The sequence below is a fragment of the Montipora capricornis genome, chromosome 10, assembly GCF_036669925.1.
Source record: "Montipora capricornis isolate CH-2021 chromosome 10, ASM3666992v2, whole genome shotgun sequence".
Classification (NCBI taxonomy): Eukaryota; Metazoa; Cnidaria; class Anthozoa; order Scleractinia; family Acroporidae; genus Montipora; species Montipora capricornis.
In genome coordinates, this window is record NC_090892.1 from 67,245,603 (window position 1) to 67,258,161 (window position 12,559).

The following is a 12,559-nucleotide window of genomic DNA, read 5'->3' on the forward strand; positions in this document are numbered from 1 at the left end:
TCTATTAGCGTTAACTCACCCCTTCCATTTCCAGAAGGGGGCTCGTGGCTGGGTTGACATGATTTCCCACCCTTGGATACCCTTTCCTTCTAAGAGCCTGTTTCCACTAGTGGAGGCTCCTGGATAGTAATTATTAATATATTGACGGTCAGGCCCGGGTTGCTCGAAAGGCTGGTTAGTGCTAACCATGCTTCGAGCAACCCGGGTAGGGTAAAATACCATGAAAACCTATAGGTTTTGATACCTCTTAACCAACGGTTAGCACTAACCAAGCTTCCAGCAACCGACCCTAGTCCTTTAAAACAATGTTATAACAGCAGGCTATGTTTCTGTTCCAAAACACCCTGGCTCCTGCATCTCTAGAAGTCTTCATTAATATTATTATACACTCCCATCTATTCAGTTTGTCCTTAATTCTGTCGTCACCATCTTTCCACTGCTTTAGAAGTCCTTTAAAATGTTCCAACAGAATTAACTATTGTAGGGTAATGTGAAGGGCTGTTTTCTACCCATGTAAACCATGTGAGCGTTAGCCCTAGTAATGGAATTGGGTTAGCTAAAAACACAACAAATACAAATCCAATACTACTACTTTCCTGCTCTCTTCATAATTATCCCGTATGTGGATTACATGACCGACTCTACAGTAATCTTTGTTTCTTTAATCATGCACGTGTCCAGGTTATAAACATGCCCATGTTGCCATGCAACCAGCATCCAGTAGAGCCATGGACTGCAATGTCATCGACAATACCAACTTTTCAAGAGCACTTATCGAAGATGAAGCCCATCCTCTGTTGAAAAATATCTTGTCTAACACAGAGCCCCAAGGGAAGGAGAGTAAAACTGAATCTGCCAAATGGGCTATTAAAGGTAGTTGTAGGTAGGAAGACTCTTCATCGAGAACTACAAACCAATAACCATGACTGGCACCCAAAATACTGAGCTTCTTTGAACATGCGAGTGATGTCTTCAAGGGTTGGTGTATGCGATTAAGATCTTTGAGGTCAAGACAAATTTGACTTGTGGGTTCAATCACCAATTTAATAACTTCTTGACTGACCATATCATCAAGTTCCTTCTTAACATCATCCTTAATGTGTATTGGGCATTTCCGAGGTGCATGAACTACAGGGTCAGTGACAATGTGGTATTCACCCTTTAAGTCTCCAGCTCCTTCAAAACGGTCAAGGTATAACAGTTAAAGGTCAACGCACTTTACCCTTAATTGCCGGAAAAGTACCTCCAACAGGTAGAGCTGGCAAGAGGTGGGTAGTCCACAGATAGCGGGGCCGGTAACATCAGTAACAAAGAAGACTGCATCAGTTTTCCTGTCACCATAAGAACACTCAGGGTGCATTCGATTGACTGTATTCCGGTATAGGAAGACAAGGAATAGAAGATATAAATCCTTTGTTTTTATGGAGATTCACATTAAATTTGCCAAACACCAGCTAAAAATGCTATTTTAAACATATCTTCATTAGCCTTGTTGCTTCAATACACCAAGCATACCGTTTTAAATCATCACTCCACGTATTCTTATTCCAGAATAGGGTGAATCGAATGCACTCTTAATACATGTAGAGCACACTCCATACTGTGGTATTTGTGTGCCATTGTGTGCAGCTTGATCTGGCTGGCTGTTGTTGGAAGGCCGTCATCATCCACTTGGCCTGAAAACAAGGGCAGAGCATTTCCTTGTGCAACACTATCTTCCTTCAATTTGAGCGCATGGTTGGGATGATTATTATGTGGTAGACCTAACTGGATTTTGGCAAAAGCCTCATCTCTTACTGCGGGTTTAAAATCAGAACTGTCAACCTGAATTGACTCGAGGCATAGTTGTTCAAAATCAGAGTTTATTTCTCCTACTGCATGTACCTTGCCTTGGCTTGCCTTATCCTGTGGGTTCTGGCCTACAGATTGCCTTTGAGGCTCAAACTTGGTTCTCCACCCCGTGTTTGTTTGTTCCTCCATACCCGTTCCCAGTGGTTCCACTGATTACATTTTCTACATCTTGAACCTTGAACTGGACACTTTTTCTGTGGCTATCAGTCCACATTTTCCACACTGGGGGTTTAGATTTTGCTCAATAGCATTCGTCAATACAGGCCAACTCTCCTTGTTGTTCTGGGGATTTTCAGTATGTCATTCATTGTAGCTTCTCTTGTTCTGGCATGTACACTGCTTTGTTGCATTTCAATTTTTCATCTCTTCCGAAAAGAACCTCTTGTACCTTCCGTTCATGAGTACCAAAAATAAGTTACAAGTTCAATCAAACGCTCTTTGAGCTCAGCTTTTTTAAAGCGGCATTTCTCCACTGTCTGATATCTTACACCTGAAATCCACACTCTCTCGTCATCAGTTTGCCCGAAACCTTGCAGGTGGTACCTTGCAATCCAAAAATTTTACTTGGGTTATATAGATACACAGTATCTTGCCAACTTTGAAAAAATTGTTTCAGTTTTGGTCTGTTCTTCGTTGAACAAACCAGGAGATTTTTTGCCGTTCCTCAACAATCCAAAGTAGCATATGGGTGGATCGCCTTTACTTCCTCTTGCTGTATGCTTAAAGGGCCTTCAAAGAATAGCTGGCAATATTGTTTGAAGCTTTTAAATGCCATGGGTAGGTCAGACTGATTCCACTCCATTGAGACAGCTTGAAAGTACCCTTTACTTTTTGTGTGATTAGCCTGATTGGGGCTGTACAATTATTTCCCCATGAAACATGAAAGATTTAATTGGCATAATATGTTTAAACCAGAACACCCAAAATAATAAAGAACAACACAAAAATAAATTATTAAAAACACAATTAAAAAAGCTCTTTGGTCTTATGCTGACCAGAACGTTGTTACAGATCGCCATCTTGGTAGTGCCTCCCAAAATGGAGAGCGTTGAATGAATTAAAATCAAGTCATTTACAAATGCAAACTGGCTGTGATTAATTCAGTCCTTGGTGATTTTTAGTAATTATCCCCTGTCACACCCCTGACGCAACACACAAAGACAAACGAGACATAAAATCTGTTTGGGCATCTTTAATGAAAACCAAGAGACCCAAGGGGCCCGAGGAGCCCCCCAAGGGTGGGTGAACGAACAACTCGAACGAAAAAACGAGCTAAACAAAACGATCATATTACACTGAAATTGACAAGCTGGCCAACGCGTGGAGTCCTGGGGCTAATTAAGTTATTCCCCTAGGAATATTAACAATTATCCCCTGTCACACCCCTGACGCAACACACAAAGACAAACGAGACAGAAAATCTGTTTGGGCATCTTTAATGAAAACCGAGAGACCCAAGGGGCCCGAGGAGACCCCAAGCAGAGAGAAAGAGGCCCAAAGAGATTCAAAGGAGAAAAAGGAGAGTGCGAGAGGGGTATGGCAAGGGAGATAAGTGATAAAATATTATAAATACCAAACTACGACTACAAGGTTTGAATGTGCTCAGCACTGAAAAGCGAAGGTAGCGCCGCCTCGACGAAGACTATGACCAGTGAAATCCTTTGGATCCAAAGAGATAAGGGACGCTAAATGCTGGATACCGTCGTTGAGGGACTTCGCCGTAATGCAGGTGAGTTGGTTCGAGGTAGAAGCGAAAGTGAAGAGAGGACAAGCGTCAGGGGCAGGAACCATTCTCAGTAATAACTTGAGAGCGGTGGTTGGGCAGAGCGACGATCCGGGAATGAGGGGAACTGGAACGACAAGGGCTGTATCACCCGCTTGCCGAGTTTTGGTTCTGGTGACTGTAAAACAGGCGCCGGAATCGTTGAAGTGGACGCTGCCTCTAGATAAGACGTGTTGTGGAGAGAAACTGTCGAACGCCTGAGGAACGAGATTGGCTGTGCGAAAAAAGGTGAAGAAACCAACCAGAAGGGCGCACCACAAGGCTAAATGGGCAGAGTCGTGCAGATTAAGGTGGGCATGGAAATGAAACAAAATCGACGGCGTAAGAGGAGCTGTGCGGTGGGGAATGTGAATCATGGACTTCTCCAGACCTTTTTGAGTCAGTTTGACATGAATGTCGTCAAAGGCTGAAGCATCCAAGGGACAGAAGACGTGAAGACGCCGCAGGGCGCTGAGATAATTGTTGATGGTGTGGTGAGATTTGACGGAGAAACTGACTAGAGTGATGAACGCGGCAAAAAATGAAGAGGTGATTACCACTGGCAGTCAAAACGAAACAAATCAAAAGAGCAACTATATTCTGTTAAGGTGTTGTAATGAAGATGAGCTGCCCCGTAGAAAATGTGTTGATAATGTGGATCATTGTCCCAGCGAGAGAGAGAATCAGCAATGGTATTCTGGTGACCCGGGATATAAAGGGCACGAAGCTCAAAATCAAAACGGGAAGCATAACACCAAAGTTCGCGTAAACAGGATTGAACAAAAGGGACACGTGAGCGACCGGTGTTGATGGCAAGTTCAGTGTTTTGATTGTCAGTTCGTACTAAAATACGCTGGCCACGCAGTTCTTCGGACCACAGTTTGAGACTAACGATGACAGCTAACATTTCGAGCGACGCGACGGACAGCAAGGCTGTGTCGATGAAAGGTGGATAAGAGGAGTGGAAGAAACGACCGTCGAAAAAACCGCCAATGCCGGAAATGCAGGCGTCGGTGCAGAAACGAACAGTCGTGTCAATCCAAGGAGAGGAACGGAAAAGAGAGACTCTATTGTAAACGGCTAGAAACTCGTTCCACCAGCGCAGATCGGCTAGCAGGGCGGAACTGGGCGTGAAGCTGGAAGATTTGTGGGGTAGGCGACGGAGGTCAGAAAGCAATCGCTGCATGAAAATTTTTCCGGGGCTGATACAGGCGCAGATATAGGAAAGTTTGCCAATGAGTGACTGTAAATCAAATTTTGTGGTGCGTGGGGAACTGAGCCAAAGACGAATGAGGGCGGAGGCACGTGACAGCTTGTCTTCAGGAACTTCCAGAGTCATAGTAACAGTATCGTAAATGAGGCCGAGGAAAACCATTCTAGTTGAAGGAGGGCAATCTTTTCCCGGGGAGGATTCCAGACCCAAGCAGTTGAAAAGGGTTTCAAGTTCTTGGAAGGGTTGAAGAGCGTCGTCGTGCGAGGACTCTACGCCACCAAAGTCATCGATGTAATTCACGCACTGGTGATGATAAACGGAATAGAAAATGTGCGCAATCGCGTTGGTAGTACGTTGGCAAGCGAGGGTGGCTGAACGAAGGCCAAAGGGAAGAACCACATCAAAGTATAGAAGGTCATTCCAGTGGTAACCGAGTAAATTGTAATCCCTAGGATCAACAGGGATTTGACGATACGCGCGCTTCAAATCCTTCTTAAAAAGGAAACATCCTGGGCCCTTGGCGATGATGAGATCGACAAAGTCGGCGGAGCGAGGAAGAGAAAGATGAAAAGGTTCGTCCAGAAAAGAGTCTTTGGGGATGCCGTCATTAACGGAGGCACCGGGGGGAAAGCTCAAATCCAAAACGACGCGACGCTTACAGTCATCTTTGGGGACAGTTTGCAGCGGTGAGGTTTGGAGCGGCGACGGGAAAGGGTTCTGGCGAAATGGTCCAGCGGTGGCCCCATGAGAAATTTCGGCTGCGATGAAGGAGTTAATAGCATCTGGGAAACGGATTGCGGAGGAGTGGTTAGACTTGGAAGGTGTAGGAACGGAACTGAAGCGGTAGTTGATGGGCCAACCAAATGCGAGAAAAAGGGCCACTACAGAATCGGAGTACTTGTCGAGAGCGGATTTCCACGAAGGAATATTCAATTTCGAAGGAACGAGAACACGAGCTCCGAAGGCGTTGGGGTAAGACGACTTGGAGCAAAGGATATGGCGAACAACGGCGGCATACGAACGGGAACTGGAGAGCGAAGGCTGACCAGACGGCAAAACGGAAACGGGAGAGACTTCGGACGAAGGTAACGGAGCAAAAGGTGAGGTCGAAGATAATGGAGAGTGTTTGGGAGAGTTAGGAGAGATGATTAGTCAATCAGACGTGGGTGGTGTGGGACGGTTTGAAGAAGGCGGTGGTCGAGTAGGACAAGATGCAATAGTATGATCAGAGAGTTTGCAGTAAGCGCAGATGTGTTCCACACCCGGCTGGTGACTGGTGTTGTGACAAGTGCCAGTGCGATTCCATTCGCGGCAATATAACCGTGAGCGGTTGCTGGGACCTGGGACTATGGCATTATTTGCTGACGGTGTTGTGTTGGGAAGTCGCTGAGATTCTGTGATGTTGAATCGCTCTATCTCGCTGAAGTCATCGCCCCAGTTGGCGAGGCCGGCCTCGATACGATGTAACACGGCGGCGTGAAAGGAAAGAACAGCGGGCCAATTATACTTTGAAGCGAGTCGCATTAAGGACATCAGATGTCGCGTCATGACGGCTTGTTTCTCAGGTGGTTCGGAATTAACAATGTCTAAATAACCGTAAACAAATTCAGAAGTTGTAAGATCTTTAAACTTTTTCCTAGCAAGACCAAATGGGACATGCAAATGAGGCCACTCTTGCGGATTAGTGATACGTGTGTTGTGGTCAAGTTGACCTTGGGATTTACCGGCATTGTGTCCGGAACGAACGGTGTCGAGCGAAGGAATCGCTGCCGGTTTAACACTGCTAGGAGACGATAGCGATCGGGCCTTGGCTTGAGCTTCCAGTTCCAAGACTTGGATTTCCAGACGCTGTTTCTCTATTTGAAGTTTAAGTAGCTCCAAATTCTGGGAATTTCCCGGCATGGATACCGGCGAGCCACGTGGTAGAGTGAGGTCGTCTTGAGGCGAATTTTTTGCACTTGGAGCGCTGTGAGGCGGGTGACTCAGTGAAGGGAGGTCGTAAACAAAACCCGTCGGTAAGGTAGGTGCCTTGACCTTGCGTTTACCGGCGGCAGAAGCCATGCAGAAAAAGTAAGAAAAGGAGACACGTTGAACAAACGACTCGAACGAAAAAACGAGCTAAACAAAACGATCATATTTCACTGAAATTGACAAGCTGGCCAACGCGTGGAGTCCTGGGGCTAATTAAGTTATTCCCCTAGGAATATTAACCTGTCAGGTAGTGATCACTCAGACGAAGAGCTTTCTCAAAGTGTGTTATGTTCCTATGACAGATGGCCAAGCTTTAAGCATGGAAAGCGCAAATACCCATGTTAAAGTACTGGCATCACTTATGCGGAAAATTAGCGGTTTTTTAAAATTCGTTTTTCACTTCGTACATCAATTGTACAAGCAAAAAAAAAATGGAGAAAAAAAATCTATACACAAGTAAAAGGTTTGTAATTAAAATTAAACCAAAAACTTTGCTGTGAGAAAGCCGACAGATAAAATCACCAAGGATTGCGTTGATCATAGCTGGATAATTTGCATTAATTTGGTAAATGACTTGATTAATTGTAATTCACTCAACGCTCTCCATGTTGGGAGGCACTATCAAGATGGCGATCTGTAACAATGTTTTGGTCAGCAGAAAACCAAAGCCCTTTTTAAATTGTATTTTTCAAAATTAACTTTTTTGTTGGTCTTTATTATTTTGGGTGCTCCATGATATTCTGGTGTTCCAGGATGTTCCGTGATGTTCCGGTGTTCCTCATTCTAGCACATGCTGAATTAATCCTTTATTTACTTGTGATTTGTGATTCTCTCACAAAATACAATGTAGCTTTTTTATGTGCATGTGAACGCATTATATTTTGGACTTAAACATAGCCCATCTTTGAGCGTGATTTGTAAAAAAACTTGTTTTGTGTGACATCATCACTTTGTCTTTGTTTTGCTGGGGCCGCATGTCTTAGATAACAAGGCAGGAAATAATAAAGAGGGGATCGGAAGAGGAATGGCCAATTCTGCTAGTTTCATGCACCCGTCTGGTCTCTGTTTAGAGTTGGAGTGTAAAATGATGCCCTGTAAGTTCAAACTGGGAGAAGTTGAAGAACTCAAAGGATTAGAAGGCACAGGTGAATTCCTTTCAACCATTGGAAAGATGCACTGTTCTTTTGGTATCCACAAGAAACACAGTTCTTTAGTACATGTACCTTTTCCCACTGACAAGTATCACCTCAATCTATGTTTTGTGTGAACACGAAGGAGTTATCTGTGACGCATGGTGAGTCTATTAAAATACTTATAAATGCATCTTGCAAAGAGCTGCTACAGTGAACCCTCTTAATTCCCATGTGAAAAGCTCGGCCATAGTTACAGATTGAATTAGTAATGCCAGTAGAACTCAGGCAAAAAATAACAATTGCTTTGCAATTCAATTTGTAATTTTTGTTCAACAGTCAAAACATCAATTATACGCATGTTCAGCTATCCCAACACTGCAACCATGTAAAAAGACCACACATGTTTAATTATGATAATACAACATATTAATATCTAAAAGTAGCTTACAATTATTAGCTCTTTATCACCTGAAGATGGTAGACTTAAGAAGGGAAAAGACATAAACAAAGACTACTTCCAGTCCTTTATTCCACACATACTGTGATATAATATTAATTGTCAATTTGGACATTTCATCAGTATCTACATAATAAACAAATTAAAACATTGCAAAAATTGGCCGCTCGGGGATACAAATCTGACAGTCACTGCAGTCACTCGTGAGAGATTACCATCAGCACTTACTTGAAGATAAAATTTGTTTCCCTGGCCGTGCCCATTTTATATCCTCTTTTTCGCATTTAACAAGAGATGAGATGAAAATGAAATATGGCCCATTGGATATGCTGTGAAATCTAATGGACTATTGTCACAGAACGTTCAAGCATAACTGACTGTTGAGATACACTGTACTTTACATGTTAACAATAATGAACCAATTATTTAAGTCCTTATTCAAAGTTTTTTAATTTAATTTTAACATCTCATATAACACACAGTTAAGAAGCCTAATTCAAATAGCAGAATATGAATGGTTGGACTGAATAATATTTATATAATTATTTTACAAGGCCAACACCATGATTGTTATATTAATGGTAGTAAAACACTTTACCAGAATGTTGACATTCCTTTTTCTTTCCCCCGTATATTTCCCGAAAGCTGTCTTTGAGAACATCCTTTGCAGGCCTCTGACCTTGCTTTTTCGACATCTTCCATCACTGTGTAGAAGAAAACAAAAGATGGATATAAATAATAAAGATGGGGGTCCACATGTCCTACTTGCATTTATAATGTAGAAAAACAATATCAATCATTATGACATAACCACCATCCATCAGGGTTTCCTGCTCACCTAAAATTATTTTTAAAGATCTAATTTCTTAAAGCAGAGTCATTCCAGGTTTTATCTGGGACTTCAGACCACTAGCTTTACAATAATTTTCAAAGCAATGCATGGCCAAGGATGATTTTTCTGGCATCTTTAGTTACTTCATGGATGGCAGCAAGCTTGTAATTGCAATTATAATGAAGGAGCACTTTCTAGGGGTTTCTTATTACCAGACAGGCTAGACCTCAGAATTTCTAGCATTTATTTTGAAAGCTAAATAAAGGCTTCAACACATATCCCCCCGTTCCAAAAGGCATACATGTACCCTGAGTAATAAACTCCTTGTATTGCAGGAGGTTGGAAAGTTTATTACTACAAGTCAGAAAAGTGGGGAATGTGAACTTCATGCAATGTGTCTCAGTGCTTTTAAATTAATATACCAGGTTGGGAAATACCTAACTGACGCACTTTGAGCCATGGACAGCAACGAAATGTGAGGGATTTTCACGTTTAACTTGCCTTCATGCCATCAAGGTGTCTCAATACTCCTACTAAGACACTTTTCTCCAAACTATAGACTGATGTGATGCCATAGCTAAAACATCAGCATCTAGTCGTCCATGGCTCAAATATGCCATGCTTAAGATGTAATGTACAGTGTAGGTTAAAATGATTAAACCCAAAATTACCCAAACTTTTCAGCAATATAAAACCTTTTTCGAAAAAATTAAGGCAGCTCTGAATTGGCTCCCAAGGGTTTTTTTTTTAACTTTGCAGATAGTTCTATCTCAGATTGCTAACAGGGCTGTCAACTCTTCCGGATAATCCTGGAGACTCCAGATTTTGGACCATATCTCCCAGTCGCAAGATTACTGCCTGAAATCTTCCGATTAATTGCCAAAGTTTGTCATTTCTAGCGAGAATTGACTTTCACAACAATAAAATTAATTTTAATTATTTTTAATTAACATTGCTAATGAAATAATTCAAACGTTTTATAATTTAGTTAAGCAATAAAGTGATTGGTCTGAAAAATATCAATCAAATCAAGTGTTGCAATGCCAATGACATCTTTTTCGCATGTTTTTTTGTCTTCTTGCCTTAGGTTGCAAGAGGTCTTGTGTACTTGACTGTCAAATCGCGGACATTGAAGATGTCCATTTTTTACTTCGCTTCAGAGGGAGTTTTAAGTATACATGTAGCTATAGTTTCCAACTTGTAAAGACAATTAGAAAACAGTCCTAAGAAAATATGCCCGCGGATTGGTTAAAAATCGTGTTTCTGTAACTCGATGGAGACACAGAACTTACATTTGATAATTAGAGTTAACAAGTTGTTTTCCTTTTTCTCATCGCGTTGTTTTCTAAAATAAATAGAAAACATGTATTCCGTGTTTCTATCAAGCTATAGAAACACAAGTGAAAGTTTGGGAGAACTAGTAAAAGCTGTGGAAACACTCGCCTGCGGCTCGTGTCCCCACAGCATTTCTCGTTCCCCCAAACTTTCACTCATGTTTCTATAACTCGATAGAAATTTCAAGAAATGGTGTGAGGAAAGAAAAATTACAGTGGATCTCAAAACAGTAAGTCCAACGGACTTGAATTAAATTCTGCGAAAGTTCAACACAGAGAGAAGGGCCAAGCATTAACTCCAAGTGCATTGACTGGAATTAAGAGCAGCCATTCATCGCCATCTAACCTGTGCTCCTCTCAGCCGAAACATAAACATTTTGCAAGACAGCGAATTCATATCTGCCAACAAAATGTTTGAAGCGAAGGCCAAGCTATTTACGAAAGAGAACAATGCGAAACCAAAACACAAATCACAAAGTCATAGAGAGGCAGAACACGGACAGCGATTGGAAAAATGCAGAGAAGTTAGTTGAGTTTATTTGGTGTTCGTTGTGTTATCTGAACGTATACAAAACATGGACCCCAGGTCCATGGTCCACCCCTGTGGGCCCGGTCCATGGACCCCTTCATGGACACGGTCCATGGACCACCCCTGTGGACCCGGTCCATGGACCACCCCTCATTTTGTGAGAAAAATCTTTGAGAGAGAGAGAGAAGTGGTCCTTGCACTTATCTAGACAATTTCAGCAATTTTCTCTTATAGCAACCTGAAAAATTCAGGTGGAACCCATGACCCCTGCGATGTGAGGACGGTTGAACGCACTGGTCAATTTGTTGGGCTCGTTTGTTCCGGTGAAGAACTTGATGAACGAAATGAATGTATATTTGAAGTGCGGGTTATAGACGAATCCCTTTGGAGCCACCAATTTGAAATTGATAGTATATAGGTGTCTATAAGTGACAATTGCTTAATTAATCAGTAGCCCGTAAACATGATAAGCGAACAACAGCCGGCAGCCCTATATTCCTGTTAAGAATGAGAGCAGCAAGTTGATGTCATATTACCGGGTGTTTATCTCTTTTGCGGAACAGGTAGTCTGTATAGATCATAGTCTATATAGATGGGAAATGCCGTGACATAGATCGTAGTCATGGACTCCAGCTTAAATTGTCCAGATAAGTGCGAGTATCGCTTCTCTCTTTCGTCCAAAGATTTCTCTGCTTGTAACTTTGCAAAATAAGGGGTGGTCCACAGGGGTGGTCCATGGATGGGGTCCATGAAGGGGTCCATGGACTGGGTCCACAGTGGTGGTCCATGGACCTGGGGTCCATGTTTTGTATACGTCAGGCGTTACTAAACACAGGAACGGAACGGAATATACCGGAATAAACCGGAATATGCCGGAATGAGGCAGAATGACACCGGAATGACACCGGAATGAAACAGAATGAACGAGAATGGTACCAGAATATGCCGGAACAAGGTGGAATGACTCTGGAATAAAACAGAATGACACCGGAATGTTACTTCCACACTTCGATCACGACAAAAATTTGACAGGTATATTTGTCGCTAAATGAATAATTATTTGTTGTGGAAGTAACATTTTTTTCGTGAACAAATGCAGTAGCAAGAGAAACAGAATGTTATTCTAATAATTATTATTGTTTTTGTCTTTGGATCTCGAAGGCGGCTTTCACTCTGCGAGTCAGAAAACCCGTGAACATTTTACTTCATTCTGACTGGTCAGTTCTGTATTGACCAATCACAATCAAGTTCAGCGAACCACAAACTAATTATCGCTGCTGCTTGCCTGCTTCCCACGACCCACACGTGATGGAGATATAATGTATTTAATGTATTTTTTTTTCTGTCAGTCTCTCTCTTCTGCAAAAATTATTCTTCCACAGTCTAGACTGATAAAAATTACTTTTTGTTCCTTGTCATTCCGGTCCACGCTAATCAGCTTGATTCTGGTGTCCTTATGGTTTATGCCTTATTCTGT

The 12,559-nt window shown here is 42.3% G+C and overlaps 2 protein-coding genes across 3 annotated transcripts in view; both read right to left on the minus strand.

Moving 5' to 3' along the window:
- LOC138019844 (uncharacterized) overlaps positions 1-12,559 on the minus strand; it is a 290,417-nt gene that overhangs the window by 238,948 nt on the left and 38,910 nt on the right. The gene's annotated exons all lie outside the window — the stretch shown is intronic.
- LOC138019802 (uncharacterized) overlaps positions 1-12,559 on the minus strand; it is a 38,112-nt gene that overhangs the window by 24,480 nt on the left and 1,073 nt on the right. For both annotated transcript variants that reach the window (XM_068866693.1, XM_068866692.1), the window contains exon 2: positions 8,986-9,091. In XM_068866693.1, the coding sequence (XP_068722794.1) occupies positions 8,986-9,082 (97 nt within the window). In that variant the 5' untranslated portion in view covers positions 9,083-9,091. The remainder of the gene's footprint in view (positions 1-8,985; positions 9,092-12,559) is intronic.